The 24,399-nt window shown below is 39.2% G+C and overlaps 1 protein-coding gene across 1 annotated transcript in view; it reads right to left on the bottom strand.

Moving 5' to 3' along the window:
• Nucleotides 1-24,399, bottom strand: part of kcnn1a (potassium intermediate/small conductance calcium-activated channel, subfamily N, member 1a) — an 83,969-nt gene that overhangs the window by 20,642 nt on the left and 38,928 nt on the right. The window contains exons 4-7 of the mRNA XM_055032551.1: nt 23,337-23,755; nt 2,795-2,936; nt 2,020-2,130; nt 447-574 (exon numbers count right to left, since the gene is read on the bottom strand). Coding sequence (XP_054888526.1) covers nt 447-574; nt 2,020-2,130; nt 2,795-2,936; nt 23,337-23,755 — 800 coding nt within the window. The remainder of the gene's footprint in view (nt 1-446; nt 575-2,019; nt 2,131-2,794; nt 2,937-23,336; nt 23,756-24,399) is intronic.

Raw genomic sequence — 24,399 nt, 5'->3', positions numbered from 1 at the left:
ATGTTGAGGAAACAGTAGGAGAAGGATACATAGAAGACTTAACTTACTTCTGAGCTCTGCGGTGATTAGAGCAAAACAAGGACAGAACACAGTACAGAGTTTTAACCTCACAACATTCACGAAACGAGTGAAACCATTACACTTGTCGCTGTAAGCGCAGGGTAAAAGAGGGTCGGCGGGAAGAGGGGAGCAGGGAAATACGAAGGACCATCACAATACTTTGAGTGTGTGTGTGTGTGTATCTGACAAAGTAAGTGAGTATGACAATAAAAGGAGCAGCTCTACTAGGTGATAAGACATAACTATGGCTACATTTCTTCACCATGTTAGCAAGGTCTAAATATTTGAATCTTATAAGTGAGATTGAAATTTATTTCTACTTTCTGCAGAGAGATTTTTATTGTAAGTTTAAAACGTTCATGAACAAACAGAAGTGCAGGACTTACTGGTGGATGGCTTGGAGAAACTTGCGCTGGTGTTTCCGCACCTTGGCGTGATCGATCTTCTTGACCAGCTTGGTGTGTTTGTAAATGAGCCATGTTTCCCTGAGTACATTGGCAGCTGTGTTCTTTACCTGAGACACAAGAGTGAAAAAGACATTTGATATCACAGATCTGGCTCTGCTTCAGTGTATCAGTTTCTGATTGAATGATTAAACAGGACCATGTGGGAGATGGGAGATACAAGATAAAGGTAAACTGGTGGAAGCTATCTGACACAGTGTCAGCGTCGTACTCTCATGTCTGCTGGAAACTGGGAAAAGTAGAAATTAACGTTCTGCTTCACGGCGAAAACCTGCTGAATTGAAATCACCAGGTAAAGAGGAGCAAAATGGATGGATGAAAACTCACACTGTCGTTAGGAGGCTTGTCTGCCATTGTGTTTCTCAGATCCGTTGAGTTTTTTCATCATACCACATTGCTTGTTTGAAATATTTTTTTAATAACATACAAGAGAAATCTCCAGCTCTAGATGGTATCAAGCTGCTGCTGGGCACTGCTGGTCAGCTGCCTGAAAAGAGGCTTCTGAACTTCTCTTTAAAATTAAAAATGAATTTGTTCCTGTTCCCTAATACAAGAAGAAATTTGTTTTTTTTAAGTCACTTTTATAGGATGAAAAGGAATTAAGTAAATACAATAAATAATAAAAATAAACTGTATCTCCTATAATTAATATAGTTTTGTATTTTATGAATAGTGATTGTTCTGAACTTATGGTGCTTTTCTTGTCATGACCACTGAAACACAGTGTTCACACACACACGCACGCACACACTGATATGCAGATAACGAGGGAACTGAGTTGAATGCCTTGCCCAAAGGCAAACTGGCATGAGGAAGGGGAAGCTGGAATCGATTCAGAATGACTTCTCTTTCCACAAAGCCACACAAAATATGATATCATCACCAAATATCAACATGGAATATGAGTAACATTTAAATATAAAGAGCCTTTGGACATTAACATCTTCGGGTCAGGCTATATAGAGTTCAGCTGAATGCTTGCACTGGGATTTTCAGGTCAAGTGATGGATTTCGGTGATGGCACTAAACATGTAATGTTTGTTACTGGTTTCTGACTTGGTGACTGTATGTTGTTTTTATGACTTTTTATTTGTGTGTTTTTATCATTTCAAGCACTTTGAACTGCCTTGCTCCTGAAATGTGATGTACAAAGAAACTTGATTGATGTATGTCATCTTGTGTTTCCAGTTTATAACTGTTTCACTGGTTAAATCTTCTGACCTCTGAAACATTATCAGAAGTTTCTATATTGTCTCCTTCCTAAAAATGATAGCCTGTCATTTTTGCCTAAAGCTATTTCAGCCAAAAAAAAAAAAAAAAAACTTAGAAAAACTTATTTAGGCCATTATTTTGGAAAGGTGATATAGAAATAAAAAGATCCAAAATAAAGAGGAAATGTCCTGGGTTGAAAGTTTACAGAGGGACTTTTGCTTATAGGCTTTGTAAATCAACTTGCAGCAGACTACAGTAAGTGCAGGTAGAAAATGTAACTCACTCGTTTGCAGAGTTGTGTGTCCATCATGAAGTTGTGAACATGCTTCTCAGCCTTGGTCAGCTCCAGCTTCCTGGCAACCACTGCTACCACCAGCGCAGTGCAACCTGCCCCCTGTTGTTTACATGTAATGACAAACACAAAAGCACTTGGTTGGTGACATTTGAAAATGTAACATGATATCTATCTGATTTAACAGGGGATCTGAGACAAGACTTGAAAATTGAGAAACTTCTGCATAGAAAACTGGACTGAACCTTTCCAGCAGAAGCTGCTACTGGAGCTACAGACTGAGGGAACAAAATGCACATCAACAAACTATTTATGGGGGTTGAAATAACAAATACACATCACACTTTTCAGATTTTGAAAACCCTGTTATCTTTGCATGTCCACTTCATAATTATCCACTACTTTGTGCAGGCCTAACGGCAGAGTGGTTTCAGTAAATGAATAAATTAGAAGAAATCAGAAATAATAGTAACTGGTACATTTTTAACTTGGTGAAACCTTTCAGCACAGCAAACTATCAGGCCATCCTCAGTCCTTCTAAAGACAGAACAGATGAGTGAGCTCTGCAGGGTGCCATTAACCACAGCTACAGGTAAAAATAGACCCCAAGAGAGTGAAAGTGCATTCACATACATAAGACGAGGTGAAAGAAGTGTAAAGGGTCTCAATCCAAGATTTTCTTTTGATTGATTAAAAAGTTTAATAAAGTAAAATTTTCCTTCCACATATTTACTGATATATTTCAATAAAAACAAAAGGAACCTACCATGATCCCTGTAAGAAGACACACGCCTTTCCCACAGTACGTGTGTGGAACCATGTCACCGTAGCCAATAGAAAGGAAGGTGATCGAGATGAGCCACATGGCTCCCAGGAAGTTACTGGTCACTTCCTGTTTGTCATGATACCTGAAACAATAAAGACAAGGAGAGACATGCTCAGAAAAAGGTAGTCGCAGTTTCATGGATGCAAACATGCTAAAGAACAGGATGCTCTAAGAGTCAAACAAGGCCTGTGGCCGGAGGGATATATGGAGGAAGAGCATGATGCAGTGGGAGACCTCTCCTCTAAAACAGTTTGGTGTGTTAGCTTCAAACTGACGCAGTTTAACAAGTAGCAGTAGTTTGTAAGGATTTCAGACCAAAGTTCTTGTGCTAAACCAGGTTCTGGTTCTTGTGGTGCATTCTATATCTGCACTTCATGAGAACTCAAACTCAAAAAGTTGTAGGTTACCAACCCTCAACCTCAGAATTCAATATGCCATCATGTAGGCACACTCCACTGGAGACTTGAGGTCAAATTCGCTAAACATGATTCTGCAAGAGCCAACTGACGAGAAAGTGAGACAGTGACAGAAAGAAAACGAAGGAGGAAAAACCCCTCAAAGGTTAGTTGTAAATGTATAGAGAGGCTGTGGACCGTTCAGCAGTACATCCAACAAACCTTTGGGTCTGAAAGGCTTCTAAAGGAGTTTGATCCATATGAACATCTGGACAAGGAGTGATGCTCCTGTAGTTTGCTGAAAATTTTGCACTTGTCCATATTAAAAATATATATTAAATGCAAATATGTATTGTCATCTGTATAACCTTCATCTTTAGTTACAGATGATATGAGAACTCCATCAAAGTATTTTAGTTAATCAATGATTGACTTCTTATCTATATTTAAACATGAGACTCAGCAGGACAAAGCTCAGTCCTCTGTAAGAATGCCTGATGGTGGAATGCAGTTCCCTCATCATGATGCTGAACAACTACAACCTGCTAAGGTCGTAATGTCTGCTTGTTGCTGGTGGGAAGCTCTCCAGAAAACTTTCAAAATAAGCACTTTCTGTTTCTTTCGTGTCACTGACATCTACCTCACAATATCCTTTAGTTAGTACTGGGATTTTAACCTCAACGCACATAAACCATATAGTTTATGTAATGTTGAGGCCTGGATCCGTCATAGTTCTACACTAAATACGGCTAGCATAGCACCCAAAGATGTTATCTGATAACTGCAGTGATCAATTTCCACTTCTGATAGCCTAAACATACCATGTAAATGTACATCATCTGTTTTTTAAGATGTTCCTTAAAAAACATCTTAAAACTGTTTTTTAACATTTTTAAGATGTTAAAAAATATTAACATATTCTCAGAATATTTTGGAATATTTTGGACACAGAATATTTTGAGAACTTCATTGATATTGGCTTATGTTGCTAACAATAATTCAATTAACAAATGTTGCTTCAAATAATCCACATTAACAACATGTTCTATGAAAACACTGATAGGATTGTGTTGTATTTACCAGATAAGTGGCTTGTTGCCAGGTGGTAACAGAACCAGAAAAGTCTGCTTGACTGATCTGCTGTCATTTCTGATTTCGAGTAGGAAATCAGGTCACGGTGTATAAACAGAAGAAAACACGTGGGCGTTTTCTTTAAACCCCCCAAAAAATTTCCCAAAAGTTTTGTACCTACATTTTTTGTGTAAAAAATTTTGTGTTTTGACCTAAATTAGGTCAAAAACAATCTGTTTTAGGATGTTTTTGATGCTTTTTCCTCAGCCCAGTAGGTGGTGCAACATAGAACTTTTTTTGTATACACCAGAAGTGGTTCTGGTTTCAAGCACTGGTTTGGCACAAGAACTTACTTAGAGAAAATGAACTTCTGCAGAGAAACTAGTGTGACATATGGAAAATAAAAAAAAATGTATAGTTTTTTTTTTAATACACAATATGCTTAAGGTATTTGAAAACAATATCAACAAAAGACATTCTCAGAGTCTTGAAAGATAAAAAAAAAAAATTTGACCAGTGACATCCATAAAATGGCTGCAGATTCAAAACCTTTACAAAATACCATTGAATTTAAGTTTCAAAGAACATTTTTCAAATATCAAAAAAAGAACATCTTTTACCAGACATAGTGCCACACATCAATTCAAACTCATGTTAACAAATGCAACTAAACAAATAAATGTCAGTGCATTCAAAATGGTAATAATGCTGCAATAAATCAAACAGTTGACTGATTGGTCACAGCGTGTGACAAATGCTCCATCAGAGATTAAGGAAAAGAAAAAAAAAACCTTGAACATACAAATGATCACAGCAAACATTAAAGTAGCTTTCAGCAATGTTTCAAATGTCAAACCAAAAGCCAACAAAGTGTATGAAAAATAACTTTACAAATAAACAAATAAAAAAAACGAAGAAGCCCAAGATTGAGGATGGCATTCCGAAAGCTTTTGCAGCAATGCAAAAGTCTGTTACAGAGGCAAATATGCCTTGTGCTCCTTTGTTCAACTTGCTAAAATATAACCAATGGACTGTCTTGGAGAAGTTAAGAGAGTATTCTTGTATTTCATTTTCATTTTAACAGTCCCAATGGGAAACAAACTGCATAAATTCTAACTACTGAGATTATTAAGGGCAGAGATGCACCAATAAAAGTACTGTCATTTTGAATTTGATCAGCCCAGATACATGAGCGATTGATTGGAAACTTAAAAATACCAACTTTTTCTAATCAGTGAACCCATCATAATATGATTCTCAGTTTGATCAGCACAGAGACATGACAGATTGGCTGAGATCAGACTATCAACCAAAGACTTCAGGGTACACACTGTTACTGGGTAAAAAAGAGTAAAGGTTGGCAAGTTGACTCTAGATGAGGCGTTAAGCATGAGGGCAGAGGAAGAGCAAAATACTGATCCACAGGAAGTGAGAGAGAGAGAGATACTTTAAGGAAATAACGGAAAATAAAACCTGCTCTGTTTTATTCATTTTATTTTTTCACTTATTTATGGAAAAATTGGTGGCTTTGCAGAACTCTGAGTTAAAGCTGCAGTATGTAACTTACAAAAATGTGTTTTTCACAAATTTGTTAAAACTGTCAATATGTTGTGACAGTTTCATATGAAAGCTCCTCTGCCTCCTCACAGTGCCACTATTGCTATCTGCAGAAATGATGAGGGTATTAGCGCTGCCAATCACATCATGTATGCACTCCTAAATGTGCTACTGGTGGAGAAACAACTTAGCATTCCAGGAAAACTGCTATCATCGTGGCTGTGCTAACTAACCTAAGACCCTCCTCTTGCCTCGGATTGGTTGTTTCTGACAGAGCTGCGTATTTGTTCAGATGACAGCAGGACCATAGAAAGAAAGCAGCAGAGGAATTTTTTTTCACAGATTTTGTCACCACATGGTGATAGCTTTAACAAACAAGTAAAAAAGTTTTAAAAAAAAACATATTGCTGCTTTATGGTAAACATTAATTCTCCACGAAATAAGCACAAGCTAATCATGCTAATATCATTTGCTAAACGTAGTTTAAGATGTAAAGTAAATTTGTCTCTCTCACAAGCTGCATGATTCGCCTTTGGCCTCGGTTAGAAAGTTAAATACTTTAAACACAACGCTCATATCAACAAATAATATAAAGTGAAGCTAGAATTAGCATAAACATATTTAACAGCTGGTCAAACATGTCCAAAAACTGAGTAACAAAAATTAAAGTCGTAATGAGTGCGTCTTTTCTCAGGAAGATTTTAGTTCAATCAGTTAATTGCATTTTCCAAAGTGAATCCATCAAAAATGTCCAACAGATCTCCTCCAAACACAAAAGAAAAACTAAGGGCTCAGTTTTTTTTCTATTAGAAAAAAATAACCATTATTTCAGAAATTCTTGGGTCAATTTTCTCCTCCAAGACAGTTCATTGCCACCAAATGTTCTTAATCATCTACTCATGCCTTCTGCAGTGCATAAAACTCCCACTCCTCGTGTTCATGCTCAAAGTCAGGGGGACCGAATTCCTGGAAGCTGTTCTGTCCCACAGCAGTGTGTGGCTTGTAGGATTCTAGTGTGTGATGACATGCACAGAAGCAGTCCGTTTTGTATCATGCAGGAATAAAAAGTTGTCTGCATCCTGCATGCTTCAAAGCCAGTATATTGAGAGCAGGAGTGCAAGGGGAAAATTCAGGGTCCGCAGTGGGACGGGGGAATGAAGCGTCTTTGAGGACAGGCTTTCATTTGTGAAACATGGACGGTAGATGCTCATTGCATTTGACACCCCTGTCTCTTTTACCTGCGTTCCAACACTTCACCAGCTGGCCTTTGATAGCTGCCAGGGGGCTAAACTTGATCAGATGGCTAAATATTGTAATTACAAATGACTAGTATACAAACTTCATTCATCTTGGCATGAAGGCGTGCAGAGAATGAGTCATGTCTTCAGTGCAGGCTGAAATGTGCTGCATTTTCAACTTGGAGAACACGGTGCAGTACAGTGGGCTTCTTTCTGCAGTAAACATAACCCAGAAGTATGCTGGGAGAAACGCTAAAGGTTTCATTTCTCCCTCTATTATTAGCGCTAACTGGGAATGTCTCTGCTCTCTTCTTTGTAAATGAGAGACAGCAGCATGGAATTAGAAGGGACGTGATGAAAGCAATATTTTCAAGCTCTCAATATACCGTGACAGGTTTTTGGGTTAGCATGGAGAAGAGCTGGCACCACTTTCAACCTATTCCAGGGCAACAGATATGTCAGGAACCTAGAGTTTGTTCCCCACTTTGACTACATTGTTCTCAGGACATGTATGAAGCGTTTCAAAGAAGGCGATCAGTTATCCATATCTGCATAAAACACATGACACCTAGTGGAACCTGAATGGTAAGAAGGAAAGGAAAAATATGACCTGCAACTCATCTCGAAAAAAATGAGCTGCTTTGGTCAGTGCTTTCTCAAATTATTTATGGTCAAGCCTTGAACTAATAAATAATTCCCAACAGTTGATGAGTGAAGATGTGACACCAAAGTGACCAAAGTTAACAGCTCAGCAGCCTCTGTTGATGTGAAAAGGCCCTGAAATAAACGAGTCTTTAGTGCAAAAAAAACAAAACAAAAACCTTGGTTAGTCAGGATGAAAAAACAAATCTACTGCAAAAATACTTTTTTTTTTTTTTTTACAAAACAATTATTGTGGGATGATTATAGAACCCTGAACAACTTTTCTAAATTAAAATTTACTGAAGTATTTTTATATTTCACACTTTCCTTTTATAAGTATATCAGAGGTTTTAGGAACTTAATATTTATAATCAATGACTTTCTGTTTTCTTGGAGTTTCTCTTTAGAAATTTCTTATTAAATTTACATTAGTAATAAATCAGCAAAAATTGTAAATGTTTTTTGATATTGTCATAATGGGGTAGAATTCTGAATAAATTAATTTATTACAATTAGAAACAAGGCTGTCACACAGCAAAATGAGGGAAAATTAAAAGCGAAGTGCTGTGAATATTTTCTGGATGCAGTCTAAATATAATAACAAAAACATATACGTCTGTTGCTCTTTCTTCACAATGGGAAAGAAAAGAAAACATGCTGTTCAATTATTCAAAAAGGAGCAAAGTTTATCTTACCACCTCACATAATGAGAAAGATGTTATGTTTTGTCTTTTTGTCCCACCATCACAAACATGTATGTAGAGTTTTCTAAATTATGCCGAAACTTTAATGGCAGCTGTGTGCTTTGGTCAGATGAGACTAACATTTAACTTTTCAGCAAGAGACACTTCAGAACTGCCAGAAAACGGATCCATGCCCACTGGTAAGCACGGTGGTGGTCCAGTGATGCTATGGCCCTGTTTCTCTTCAAAGGGGATCAGGGACTTGGTTACAATGTGTGACATCATGAACCCTTTGAAATTCCTTCTTAAATGAACATACAGTGAATTCCACCAGTGAAACAGAAAAAGGGAAGTCAGGAGTCGTGTCCATGCAAATGTCATGAGAATTTTGACCAAACTTGTCACAAAAAAGAAGAAAAAAAAAAAGCGAGTTTGTTGTGTTTTCATTTACTGATTAGGAGCAAATCAACCAGGCTATGCAAAGTGTGATTTTCTCAGATGTTGATGCTGTGTATGCAATAGACAGGAAGTAGAAGTTGGAAGCTAGCATGGACCACACGTCTCAGAAAAATTGTGCGTGTCCCTCCATCCATGATGGAGGTTTGGACATAGAAATCTTTCAGAGTCTCGAGCCTCTGGTTGGACACAGACCCACGAGCAGAAGAAGCGTTCGCTATGTCAAAATTTATTCTGCAAATGTGTTTCCATCTCCTCTTTAGATCATAAGCTCTTCTTCAGAAAAGCTAAAACCAAATCAAGGAAACATAAAAAGCTTTTCACAAAATTGAGGAAGAAATTTCAAATTCAGTTCATTCCATCAACCTTTTCCAGCGTGATGGAAACATGGCTACTGGGTCTCTCAACAGGTAAATGATTAAAGACATGGGGACAGGTCAAAAGACAGATAGTACATCGGAAACAGACCCTAACACCTTCCTGTCCGTCTCAGTCCTCCAAACTAAATCCCTGTGGGAAACATGAACCCAGGAGTGTGTGGTCTCTGTAGAGATTGTCCCAGATGGACTGATTCCAGACTCGTTTCTGTTGTAAGAGGAGACTAACATGCTGTCTTGTTAGTAGAAGTACCATACCTTATAATAAATAGTAAAACAGTTAGTTATGACTCTTCTGTATCTCTCCCACTGAACAAATGTTCCCTCATGTTCATCTTGAGATTCTACTACTACAGTAAAGGAAACCATTTCACACATCTTTACCAGACTTACCCAATACTTCTAGCTAACACAATAATACTGAATGACTTTCACATCAAAGTCACAAAAGGGCGAATCATAAAAATCTCTTTCACAATATGCACACTCAAACACAAACTATCAAAATAAAGACTAAAAGAGCTTTAGATTAAATGCTAAAAAATAAAATTTGTGTGTAAGTAATATTTAATAAAAACCTTGCAGCTTTTTAATTTACAAGGTTTTGCTTGGTTATAAGAATGCATTCCGTTTCCATAAAAGGTGAACTGCTAAAAATGAATGGTTTGGATGTCCACTCAGGATGCCTCTTAGACAATATCACCAGAACTTAATGAAGTTTGAAAGGAGTCACACTGCACCTATGCATGACCCTGTGTGGTCATTCTGGACATCCACACTTTACCTGTGTCATAAAGAGTCCACCTCTCATGCTGGATAACAGCCAGCCTCATACCTACCTAAGATACAATCCCTTTCAAATTTCTGCCGGTGCAACCTGTCCATCCGATGTGCCGGATGACCTTTGCTCATTTTGTGGACTCACTGTTGGACATGCAGACATAATCCTGCGCCACTCAGGATGTCGTCACCATACCCTCTTCAAGCTGCGAGCTGAGCCAGCGTCTTGTTCGCTAAATCAAATTAAATGTCCATCACTGGTCTGTATGTATACTAAATTATAGCTAACTGGGCCACTGCGTCTGGACACCAAACAGAATGAATATTTTCAAGTGCTATCTGACTAAAAGGGCCCAGCAATATACAATAAATGTGTTTTACATTTAAGAATCCAGAGAACTGAATAGTCTGATCTTCATAACTGTACATTGCCAAACTCTAAGACCTGACTGTTATATGTTCTGGGAATTTAACCAAAAAAAAAATAAAAAAATCACATTTGCAGCAAGAAAAATTTAGGGTTGCCATTTGGCAACAAATCACTTGAAGCCCTTCCACACAAATACAGTACCTGCAATTTTACAATGTTGAACATTGAAAAAGAGATGAGACCCTAAGAAAAGCAATAGCAATGTTTAAATCCTAATTTTCTGGAGGGAGGTTTGACTCCCTTTTCTACAGACCTTTTCACAGCCTCATCATTTGACTCCTCAGAAATCATGAAAAAAAGGAATTTTATGACATTTTTTGACTGGGAAGAAATACATACTCAACAGGAAATGAGGTAAGTTCACTATTCTATCATTCATTGTGCTGTATTTGATAATTTAATAATGATGAACTGTTAAAATGTTGATTTTGCTATATGGCAACACTGTACCATTAAGGTTGCCATTGCATTGCGAGCCCTGCATGTTGACCTTCTAGAGCCTGCTGTAATCATGCATTTTGTGAGTCCTTTCCATATTTCATATGACTATATTTGATATTCTTTCTTCCATTTACATCATTAATGCAACAATGTTTAAAAGTTTCTTAGGAAGAAAACCAAATTAGCACTTCCTTTTTATGGTAGTGAGGATGATTAGGATTTAGTGTTGAAGAAAATGAGCAGCTTGCAACTTTGCAATGAGGCAGTGAAGATGATGAAGACTATGAGCCAGAGAATAAGAACGGGCAAGACAGGGGGGCCAGTGAGGAGAGGGGGACCAGTGAGGAGAGGGGGACCAGTGAGGAGAGGGGACCAGTGAGGACAGGGGGGCCAGTGAGGAGAGGGGTACCAATGAGGAGAGGGGGACCAGTGAGGAGAGGGGGACCAATGAGGACAGGGGGACCAGTGAGGAGAGGGGGACCAATGAGGACAGGGGGCCAGTGAGGAGAGGGGGACCAGTGAGGAGAGGGGACCAGTGAGGAGAGGGGGACCAGTGAGGACAGGGGGACCAGTGAGGAGAGGGGGACCAGTGAGGAGAGGGGGACCAGTGAGGAGAGGGGGACCAATGAGGACAGGGGGACCAGTGAGGAGAGGGAGACCAGTGAGGAGAGGGGGACCAGTGAGGAGAGGGGGACCAGTGAGGACAGGGGGACCAGTGAGGACGGGGGACCAGTGAGGAGAGGGGGACCAGTGAGGAGAGGGGGGCCAGTGAGGACAGGGGGGCCAGTGAGGACGGGGGACCAGTGAGGAGAGGGAGACCATTGAGGAGAGGGGGGCCAGTGAGGACAGGGGGGCCAGTGAGGACGGGGGACCAGTGAGGAGAGGGGGACCAGTGAGGAGAGGGGGGCCAGTGAGGACGGGGGACCAGTGAGGAGAGGGGGACCAGTGAGGACGGGGGACCAGTGAGGAGAGGGGGACCAGTGAGGAGAGGGGGACCAGTGAGGAGAGGGGGGCCAGTGAGGACAGGGGGGCCAGTGAGGACGGGGGACCAGTGAGGAGAGGAGTCAAACATCGGCAACTTCTTTTTTTTTTTAGTTCTTTTTTTTTAACATGGCTCATCTACGGTTCAAATTAAATTATGTCAATCTGTAATGATCACAAAATGCTGTCATACAGCTGACTGTAAGAGCTGAACAGTGGCATTAGGTTAGTGACCACAGCTGGCTACAAGTAGCTAAAATCTATGAATACATAATTATTTTAATAGTCCAAACACCTAAAATAGCTCACTACGCATCAAAACGCAAAGTGGAAACAATCTTAATTCTACAACCGGAGGTAACATCTGCTGTTCCTTAGTGTTGATTTTTTTAATCAACACTAAGGAATATCAATGGCACTCCTGAATCGGCTCCTTTGCAAACACCAACCTATCAGTTTCAAGCACCATTGCATCTGGGTAATTCAGCTTCCAAAGCTGGTTTTTTTCTGTATATATTAAATGCGCTCTTTGTAAAATTCAGTAAGTGGGTTTTCCACAAATAATTTGGAGTCATGTCCCACAAAACAATACATGACGACTGAACCATGACCAGACCGCAGCCCACTGTACTTAATGTTTACCATGACTGGACCTGTAAATATTACTAGTCTGTTAATCAGAGCTGATTTAATGGTTGTCATCATAATGCCATTGCATGAAATATCCCAAAGTAATATTTAGGTGTGATATTTTGCAGGATGCTATGCTCTGAGTGTCATACATTCACACTATTCATATAGATTATGGAGCTGATCAGTTGAGTGGATTCTATTTGCCTTTTCATATTTTTCATATTTTAGTGGTTGATGAAATAAATCTCACAAACCGATGGTGACATTGTGGAATTCTAAAGAAAGAAACGGGTCAGAATATTGTCATCACTATCTGCAGCAATACTATTATCATCATACTCTATATTTTGCTGATGTTGTGAAGACCTTCAGAAAAAGCAGTGGAAAAACTGGTATTTTTTGATTTCTCACTAGTGAAAAACAATGTTGGTTTTGTTTGACATTCAAGTGCCAGTCAATAAATACTATACAAATTACTTGGACAAAAATGTGTCCCGATGCTCTCTGGAAGCCTGTTAGTTGCAGTAAATATAAGCAGATTAACTCAGAATGACAGTAATGACGATCCAACTCAAAACGGCAAACAAAAAGCGAGCCCAAATTCTGGCCCAAATTGGCCCAGAATGAGAAAATTGAAATTCCGACTTAGTTGGAGAGTTTGATGTGGTCCAAATCATTCTTAACTACTTTGTGACAGAGCGTCAGACATCCCTATGCGTTTTAAATGTGTACAAACTTTTTGATATGTTAGTGCCACTGCAGCCATGCATCAGGCTCCAGGGTGAGTGTGTTAGCATCAGTAACAGTGTATTCACAATGTGGAGGCTATTAACAGACACACGGTTTGGTCCTCAACAATTTAACACTGCACTGGACTTCATAGTGTACAAAGCATCCAACTCACCAGATGAGAAAATTGTGCTCCAAGCAACGAGCTGAGCTGAGTCCTTTGGGAAAAGTCAAATTCACTATTTGTTTCTTTGCACAAGTTTTTAAATGAAGCAAAGATTTCGGAAAACACAAATTGTGTTTTGAAGAATCTGTGGTCCGTGTCAAATGATCCACCTTAACTAGTTCATTGGTATTTATATTGTTTATTTGGAAATGCTGCTGATGCAAAAAATATTTTAAGTTAGCATTTTTTGTGTGGTTTTTCACATAGAAAATTGATTTCATAAGTAGTGTTGCAGTCAAGATACTCTATTACTTTACCCCACATTAGAAGCTCCATATCAGATGTCATCTTTAGTTTTGTTGGTTACAAAGACTATTCCTGCATTGCTTACAGATCAATTGTATAATTTATAGCCAGCCATTCATTATATTTTATACCAAGCTCCCAAAAGACTGACTTGTGAATATAGCAAGATTTTATAATATGACATCTCTTCCAAGCTAGCTAATCATTTTCTAGTATATACAAAATTATCACACTATTATGATCACAATAGTATAATAGTCATTCATCATATTTTGGACCTATAATAGGTTATTGATGACAACATCTCTGCTGTTGTGTAGGGTGTAGGGACTGTACCAAATGGATACAGAAATTAAAAATATATATAATGTTGTTAAGATCTATGAGCACATTAGAGATATGATTGCATGTTTTGTAAACTTACTACAATTCAGGAACTTTCAGATAGTTTCAGTGTAGAAAACCGATCAATATCAAGCAATATTAATGTAATTCTAGGATCAGTTCAGATTACTGATGTATCCTGCGATTCAGACTTCATGGTGCTGCGTTCATGACCGTCACTTTGACTTTACTGTTGAAGTTCAAACTCAAAATATATAAAAAAAAAAAGAAACTTTAAAACATTTTCCTGACTCAAATGTAATCTAATCAACTGTATGGGAACATTCGCAGCCTGTTGGAAAACCCTGAAACATGTACACAAATGTTTCACACACACGCACACACACACACACCCCCCCACCCCCCCCCCCCCCCCCACCCCCCCCCCCCCACACACACACACACACACACACACACACACACACACACACTCAAAAAAAACCCTGACACAAGCCAATAGCACTCCTTCCAAAACTAGAAACCATTCAGTAGTCTCATCACTATATATTCTGATGAATCAATAGTGAATCGATCCAAAAATATCAATGTCGAGTTGGTATCAGTATCAGATTGATACTAAAGGTGGCAAGATTGATACTTTACAATCAGAATCCGTCTTGAAATTTGATTTGATTTTTGTATTGTAGTTTCTCAACAGTACCTCAAAAAATTGTATTGATTTTCTCCCCCTTTAATAAAACTATCACTTTGTTTATTTTGATAAAAATGGACACATCTTTGCTTTATTTTTCTGTTGATACCATTTGTCATGTTAGTATGTTATTAACACCTTTCAGTTTTGTCCAAATTTTGTTGTAGGTGTGAACAGAATGATTCAAAGAAAAAAACACAAAACACCTACAGGTCAGAAGTTTGATAATATGTCAAATTCAGAGAAAAAGTGTCTTTATCAGTATCTATATAATTATTGGTCTCAGCAATACTGGTCCAATATTTTCTTGGTATTGAATCAGTACCAAAATATGAAGTGTCACACATCTATAGTGGTTGCTTCAATTAAAGATACCACATTTATGTTGATAATCTTTACTGTAACTGATGGAAAATAATTCAGTGAAAAATTTAGTTCCACTTCTTTCTGAGATTTTATAAAAGTCATTCTTTAGCAAAGTCAGTTAAGTGAGACAATCATATTCACCTTTAAAAAGTGACTTGTTAATTTTCCCCTAAAGCAGGCCTCTCAGCCATTCTGTGACTGTCCTCCTCAGTCTGCAAGGCCACTACACAGGAAGCAGTTCATGAGCTCCTTATTGTCAACGCTTCAGTCCTGGAGTGCAAACATACAGTACGTCTCCAGTGTTAACAAACCTGTGTTTTTTCTGTTACAGAGATCTCATTGAATTACCTGTAGGCAGCACCCAAAAAACACAGCAAAATCAGCACAGTGTGACTGATCTCAACCCCAGCTGCAGCTGCTCCCCCTTTAATAAAACTGTCACTATTTGGTGCAGATTCTGGGCTTCTGTTCGTCAGGTGACACAGTAGCAGTGAAGCTCCGCCTCTCCATCGCCTCTACCAGTGCTGTGTAGCTCTCTGAAGTCATCCCGAGCATCAATTCATGAAATGTGTTGCATTTCCACCCACATCACTGGTTAGATCATGGAGTGCTTGCTTGGTGTAGCTCACTTTCACTCCAACCTCTCCATCAACAAAAATTAGATTTTTTTTTTTATTATTACTATTATTTTTGGAGCGAGTAGGTTTCAGATGGTACCTATAATGCTAGTATGTGGCTGCCTGAGAAACACCATAAAAATAAAAATAAATAGCTAAATAAACACACACAATCAACCAAGATGTATGTAAACCTTGTATCTGTTCTAGGAACATCATGGTGGACGTTTTCCCTGGTCAGACTATTTGGCTTATTCTATGTTTCAATTGGGCAATGATGCATGTAACATATGGTGTGTGTGTATCCAATGAGTAACTCGAGCTTGATTATCTGGTGCCTTGCAGTCAGTGACAGTCAGATAAACTTTCTGAGACTTTGATGCTGCTGCAGATGGTGAGGTGAGAAGCAGCACTCACACTGCCTGGGAATGAAATGTTTTGTTTCAGGTAAAAGAGTCGAAACAAGAAGGGAAAGAATTAGGGAATGGCTAAGAAAGGGAGGCAGAACAAGCATGCATGCAGCTGTTTCAAGTGGATTTGGACTGTAAGGGGACAAGATCGGAAAAAGGAAGAGAGGATGAGAGGAAACTGCAGATGAGGGGTAGATGGGTAGAATAGGGGATGTATAAATCAGTCAGTGAGGAGTAGGAAGAAAGGGACTTGGAGGTTAAAGCCAAAATAACTTAGATGAGGTTTATAATATGTTATGCATTAGGAGAGGTGTAAGAACAGACTAAGAACAGTCTTAAATCCATTCACAGTAAATTTTAAAAAATTTCCCCAACTCCACACTCCCTCTACTTCTCCGTCCCTTTCAATTCCTCTGGATGTGTGACTTTCATTCCCCCCATCTAGGCATTTTCCAGTTAGACTCCGTGTTCGTCCACTCTCACAGCATACTGCCCTTTCAGAAACACAGGAGCATGATCAATGTGACAGCGCCTCAATGCATTTAACAGAGGATACAAGTCACACAAAGCACTTTTAGGAAACAAGCGCCTCTTCTTTTCGCTTTTGATTTGTTTAAAAGAATGGAATTGGGCAGTAAACATGAAAACTATCATGCTGTTTTTTATGTTTACCGAAGGAGATGAGGAAGGGGAAGTGACATTTGGAACAAAGAAACAAACAAGGACAGTAGTCATCACATTCTGAAGAGTCTCCTGCTTTACAGTTGCATCTACATACGTTAAGTTGCAAGGGAACACAAAGCTCTGGTTTAAAGCCTGCTCTGTCATACTTCAACCAGTAAAACCTCTATGTGTGCATCAATATTGCAATGTTCAAACCAGAGCCACAAGAAAACAACTTAAATAGTCTCAACAAGACTGACACTCTGCTCATTGTTCTGATTCAAGATAAAGTTAGTCTGGATAGGATTTTTGTTTCTGGATTTCTAGGCAAAATATATTTGGGTAAGAGCAACAAAATGTCTTTGAAAAACCATTAGAACACGATTCAATCAATTTTGTGAGAGGGAGACACATAATGAGATGGTAATGTGTGAGGGAAAAGAATAAAAAGGGTTTTTCTCCTCAAAAAATCTTTGCAGTTGCTCCTAGAAAGTATTTTTGTGTCACATGGATCTATACCAATTTTATAAAACAAGAAAGGGAGACAAATTGCACAAAGATGTATTGCCCTCTGGTAGACTTCTGAAGGTGACATAGAGTACTTGCTTTAAATCCAACCCCTTCACCCCCCTCAGGTTCTCTTGCACAACAGTTAGCAAAGAGACGCTTGCTTCAAAGTGCTGCTCACACAGTTACTTCACCTCTGCTGTGCTTCTAGAGTCAGTAGAATCTGTCCTCTTAGCAGAGGAGCAGTGACACAGTCCTGCCAACGAGAGGCCTTACCTGATTCTGCTTTGGCCTGCTAGGTTTGACATTTCATGTCTTTTAGAAGGGCTGCCCCTACCCCCATCTATAACCCCACCCTCCCACTCAGGGCAGCAGTGGCGCCAGCTCAGTGAAGAAAATGATATATAGATATAGATTTTTTTCTCTTTTTTTACAGCCAGAGAAAAAGGACTCACATGGTATCCCTATGGAGCAGCATAGTGGGGAAATAGAAAGTACAACAAAACATTATACAAACACACATACACACGCGCATACTCACAAAACTGCACATGCATGCTCATAACCATTCAGAGTAACACAAAAATACATACATACACAGCTCCGCCCATCTTATTCTGGAAAATGAAATAAAGTGGTGACATGCCCTGGTGTTTGGGAGAGTGTTCTAGCAGTGTGAATGTGCACAGACAAGCCAATCAATTTATTTATCTTTTTAGTTTCATTGGAACCGCTGTGCTTCTCAAGCACAAATGTATTAATGTCTGTGTTTCTGAGTTCACTCTGGCTGGAGGACATTCAGTTAGATGTGCAGTAGAAGACAGGGCTGGACGATATAGACCAAAACCAAAATTTTATTTATGTTCAAGCTCAAAGCCAAGATTATCAAGACTTCAATACGCTACCTTTCTGTTCTGTTTCCTGTTATAATACCAGAAATAAATTATTTTACTTGTAATGATACTAAACCATTTTGGTTTTCTATTGTTTTATTTGGAATGGAGTAAAATTTTGTTGCACAATGTGGCAGTTTGTTCCTGTATCTCTGTTACAAAACAAACGGTTTAAATCTTTTTGAGATTGGAAGCTTTACCTTTACATAATTATTTTTTTTCTCAGTTTAGCATGTTTTGTGACCTTGTGATAATGTGAAATAAAAGAGAGAAGATAAATATGTCAAAAGGTCCAATAGCACCAAACTGGACCCTAAATCAATGACGGGTTACAGGGGAGGAGTTTTGGATGAAGAGCAACAGCAGAATGGATCAAGAAAAACAAGAAGTTAAAACCTTCTTGATCACAGTGGCCAGCATGAGAGCTCTCACACATTGGAGGATGAGCTGACAAATACCCAGCCAGGCTCTCTGGAATGCAGTGCAGTGTGTTTCAAAGAGATGTGGCAGAAATAACCAACTACATAATAACCAACTCTAGGATCTCTTCCTGACTTTCACAAGTTAAGACTGACAAGCAGACAGAGATTTGAAGAGCCAGAGCAGAAATAAGAGTTGCAGGGATTGTCATCAGTTTGTGTAATCCAGAATATGCTGCTGTTGTTCCTGCAGTTCAGCTACTGAACTTTGACACAGCTGCAAATTATGTCCATTTTATGTACCAAAGGAATTCATCAGTATTATCTCTGTAGATGTATAAATCCTGTAGTGGATGATTTAATATGCCAACTGTGCATATTAAATCATCCACTCAGTTGTTGTTCAGGTCAGACGCCTCATCAGATGCATATGCAGCAATATCTAAAAATGTTATCTATTCCTTTCTCCCTTCAGTGATTTCAACAGCTCCTCAACTACTCCAGCAGACTGAAAAATAAAAACAAAAACATGTTTTGTTTTATCAGGGATGGTACAGACTGGTTACCCTGTATGTCACATGGACATGGCAGCAACGCCATAACTTAGTGTGCAGTCATCTATTTAAAGTTTATGTGGACAACATTATTCCCGTCAGACCACTACAGTACTTTCTGAAATGTGAAGCTCTGCGCGGGAAATTACTGAGATGTGCACAAAATCAACTTCAGACATAATAAGAGGGTCAGATGTGAGGTGGACAGAGCCAATAAACAAAAGACCTTCCTTAAAAGGTTCCGTTTAGAAACAAGTCCAGCATCATCCTCACCTGATCTCAGCCAGAAACGCCTCCTTCCCTTCAATTTACCCACAACTTCTCTTTCACACCACATTTTTCTTCTGATTCGGACACTGATCTTAGGGTTACTGCTCAATTGTTTTCTTTAATGATATTAGGGAAGACAGGGGCTTCCTTCACCTCACACCGTGTCACGAAAGGAACTACTTTCGTGACACGTGATGTTAAAACTGTCACTATGTTATGACAGTATGTTATGAGAGATAATCTGTGAAAAGTTCAGTCCCTCCTCCTTGAGCTATTATTGTTGTCTGAAGAAACAGTTCCAACCAATCAGAGCCAGTAGGCGGGGCTCAGCGCTGTCAATCATTCTTGCTAACTCACTGTTAAATGTGCTAATGGTGGAGAAACAGTTTACCATTACAGAAAGAAAAAAATTGTTTATCTGCTCTCATTGATGACTATGCTAATTAGCCTGAGCATTCACAATAGGATCTGTTAGCTGGAAAAAGCTGCGGTGTTACCAGAGAGTATGTAACATATGACTTAAAAAAAAGTGTTTCTACAACAGTTTTTTAAAGAACCTCTATCTTGATATGGCTGAAAAACCACCTTTTTAAAACCTTTTAATCAAAAAACATACAATTATCTGAAATTGACCTGTTACCATAAAGCAAATTTATTTCCAAAATTTCAATTTGTGCAATTTTATTGTTAGTGGAAATAAAGGGAGTGAAACTGTATACAAGGAAGAACTGAGCAGCCTGTAATTTATCAAATGAAATCCATAAATGGAAACATAGAAAGACTATGACAGAGCTGCAAACCTAACAAAACATGGCTGTATGTACATCTAAAGTGACAGCAATAACCAGAGAAGCAGCCAACAATCCCATCTCTGGAGGAGATGCAAAGATCCACAGCTCAGATGAGAAAATACCCCAAAAGAGGAATGAATAGTTTTTTTTCAAATTTCACAAATCTGTGGGAAACATTATAAAAGAGGGACAAGAAGAAAATCATCACAAATGAAAGCTAAAAGAAGCTTCACACAAACCATTCCAACCAAACAGCCAACATGTGGAAGAAGGTGTTCTGTTCAGAAGACACCAAATTAATCCCGTTATTCTACAATTATGTGTGGCAGAAAACAAATACTGCATATCACCCTAAACCCACCTAATCCACTGACAAACAGCTCGTTTTCCAGTGACCAGCATCCATTTAGATGGATGGATCTAAATGCAGAGATATCCTGGGAGAAACCCTGGTAAAGACTTGGGGATCAGTTCCCCTTCCAGCAGGAGAATAACCCTGAACATACAGCGAGAGCTACACTGCAGCAGCACCCATGAAGCATGTTCATGTGTCAGAATAACTCAGTCAGCCCAAAACTAAATGCAATTAAGATGGCAAGAGCCAAAAACTGATGTTCATCCAATCAGAGCTAAAAAAAAAAAAAAAAAATAGACGTCCAGAATTCTTACAAACATACCCCAAAATACACATCTTCCTCCCATTACACAATTACTGTGTGTTTGGCAATAAAATTAAATATTTTTTATGACATTTATGATAGCTCGGATTAACTAAAACTATTTATATGACCGTTTTTATTGATGTCACTGCAGCAGTTAAAACTAAAACAGACGTGTCTATTTGTTATCAGCTCAGAGGTGGTCCAGTGGTGATCTGAAAATATAATACAACATAAGCTGCCATGATATTAGCGCATGTCTAAAAGGAACAATGCAAGAAACCAGGAAATGGCAGACTGACATGATGTATTGTGTCAGTATATTAATATGAATGCATATATAGAGGTTGCTATATCGCCCAGCCCTTTGGTCAGGAATTTAGTTGGTTTTTTTTTTGTTTCTGACATGTCAAGAACTGCACATGGAATCCTGTACTAATATGAAACATTGTGAAACTAATGTTATTATAAGGTAAGGGGAACTGGAGTAAATAATAAAATGCATCTATCAAATCACAATTTTATTTATTAAGTAAACAAGCAATCCAAACCAACCTGGCCCAGTGAGAAAAAGTAATTGACCTTAAATTGTACGACAAGTTGTTTCATCTTTGGTTGCAACAACTGTCCTCAAACATGTAAAGACAATATGTCCATCAAATTGCAGTAAATATATTTTATGTCCCTCCTCTTTGCATAATTTCTTTTAACTTTGAAGGGTCTGGACTGAATTTAAGTCTAAACTTTGGCAAAGCTCTTCATTTTGCTTTGCTAAAATTCTGAGTCTCTCTCATATTGCTGAATCATAAAACCTGTCTAAGGGAGGCCCAAAGTGGTTCAGCTGTTGTTCAGGTTTCCTTTGTGACCTCCTGGATCAGGCATCAGGGACACTTATGGTCAGCCAGACACTCCTGGGAAGCTTCACGCTGTTCCTGGTATTTGCTGGAGTAGAAATGGCTTTGTTACCGTTTTCCAGACAGATGTCAGATCGGTTCTTGGATTTGTTTTGATTAGAACATGACATGTTCCATTTTCTAAATGTATTATGGACTACTGATTTACTGTCAGATGAATTGCATTAAAGTAACTTCTAGATTCTACAGTTCTGGCAGTAGTCCGGCCTGGGAGGGAGACGGAAACAGAACAAAACATCAAATTTATTTCATGATTTGGCAACAGGGACAACTGTATGTGCTGACAGAGTCATGTTGGTTTGGATATGTGCAGATTTTATGCTCGTGACATTAAGCATAAAAACTGAAAACTGTATTCTGGAGTTTACTCAGGTTATTTGTACTGATTTTAAAATGTATTTGATGATATGAACCATTTTAGTGGGACAAAAAACAAAAACAGAAGAAATCTGTAAAGGTTGCACATGTTATTCACAACTGTGTATTTAAGCTTAGAGCAATGCCTGCCTGCCTCTGTGCTGAACTGTTTGTAATGTGAAATACTGTATCAGGATTAAAATCCACCAGGTAACAGCTGAAGTGCTGAGGTTAAGGCAAGCAGAGAGGAATGGTTAGTGTCAGGTTAACAAGGACGGAGAGAGGAAACGGAGGGAAGAGTGGGAGGTAGAGCTTTAGGAAGAAACTAAGCAGCTGTGGTCAGAACCTGGACAAATTCAAACTCTCCCCGGTGATGCAATATGAACTACTGTAGCTACACCACCAGAAAGGGGTAATTTGCTGTATTAGATCTCCTTGACAACGTCACTGAAGCAACCACACAAAAAAAGATTTTAAACATCAAAGCTGACATTAGCGTCTCATTTCCCTATGCAAATGTAAAGCGAGGAAGAGAACGGAAAGCTTTCCGTTTTTTTTTTTTTTTTCTACCTTTCCTTCATTTTCACTGAAATTCCCTGATGCCCCTCCCACCAATACCCACCCTGCCACCCCTCCCGAGACGGACCAAGATGCTCAGCTTTGGGGGGGAGGAAAAGCGGGTTAAGGGATTTTGGGGGCTGCTCTGCATTACCAAAACAAACCTTTCAGCAAACAAACAATTAGGCTCTCATGAATTATGGACAAGCCATCTAAAATAGCAATATTCCTCTAAAACAAGGAGTGGGAAGTTGTGGTGCGAGTGCTGAGCTAATGAGACAGATGTCAGGGTGTTTTTAACCATTTCAGCAGGGCTGTCATATGTGGGCGAATCAGTGAATGCCTTCCTGCAAACATGTAAGCTTTGATTCTACATGACCTATGCTAATGATTTCATCCACGTGGACCACTGCAGGTGAGTGATAAAAAGCAAGAGAAGACTGACGAGAATGAGACACGACAGGTACGAACGTGGAAAGAAGGAAGGCATCTAGTAATCCACAAATCAACACAACTGTGCATCAGCCATTTTGTATCTTGGTTTATACCTAGCAACATCCATTATTCACAGCCCTGTGTTTACCTCTCACAGACACGCACAGTCCATGCAGCAATGATCCAGGAGGATATACTGAACACCAGCAACACTGTTCCCGGACAGATGGTCATGAGGGTTTTCATGACAAAGCGCGTGTTGAAGTTGATCTTGTTGAGGGCGCCGATACTGCGGGACGAGGCATCAGTGAACAGCTTGCTGTGGAGTAACATGACCCTGCCAATCAGGTAGAGTCTCAGGAACATGGGTATAGAGAGGATGATGTCCACGTCGGCGTCAGCCACAGACGGTGTGTAGGTAAAGGCCAGCCGCGCCGTCCAAGTGAAGACGTACTGGCCTGGGATGGGGTGAATGGCACACACCAGAAGCTCCAGCACAATGAAGAAAATTCGCTCATATGTCATGGCTATCCTCCAATCATCTGCTCCGTTGTCGACCATGAACAGCTGAAAAGAAGCAAAATGCATCTTAGCTGAATGTATTTTCTTTTATTTGAAAAAAACTGTACAGCATCTTTCAATTGTTTCATTTGATAAATCAATCAAATTGAACTGCAGTTCAGTTTCCTCATTCTAGTCGTTATCAGCTTATGCAGAACAGTGTTGCTGGGGCAGCAGTTTCAGCCCAGGTTTCCCTCCTTCACATCCTTCACATCCTCACATCCCCATGTGTGCCCAGGCCAGCTGAGTATCCCAGCAGAGGAACATACCCGAAACATGTTTGGAAGCATCCAAAAGAGATGACAGAATCACCTTATTTGACTCCGTTAGATGTGAAGACTCTAAACTGAGTCCCTTCCTGATGTCTTCTCAAAGGGAGAGTCCAGCCACGCTGCGGACGAAACTCATTTTGGCTGCTTGTGTCAGCAGTTTTATTCTTTCTATCATAACCCAAAAAATGACCATAAATGAGGGCAGGAACATAGTCTTGCTTTTTGGCCAAGCTCTCTCTTCACCACAACAAGTCTGTGCAGCAGTTATTGGGCAAGAGGCAAGATACATTTTGGTCCAGTTGTCAATTAAATAAAAAAATACACAAAAAGAAATTATATTTTCATTATCAATGAATGAACCTCACACATATTTTTGGT

Source organism: Poeciliopsis prolifica, unplaced genomic scaffold (genome assembly GCF_027474105.1).
Source record: "Poeciliopsis prolifica strain line A6 unplaced genomic scaffold, Auburn_PproV2 SCAFFOLD008, whole genome shotgun sequence".
Taxonomy (NCBI): Eukaryota; Metazoa; Chordata; class Actinopteri; order Cyprinodontiformes; family Poeciliidae; genus Poeciliopsis; species Poeciliopsis prolifica.
The sequence above is the reverse complement of the archived record's forward strand: the minus strand, read 5'-3'. Positions and strand labels throughout refer to the sequence as shown.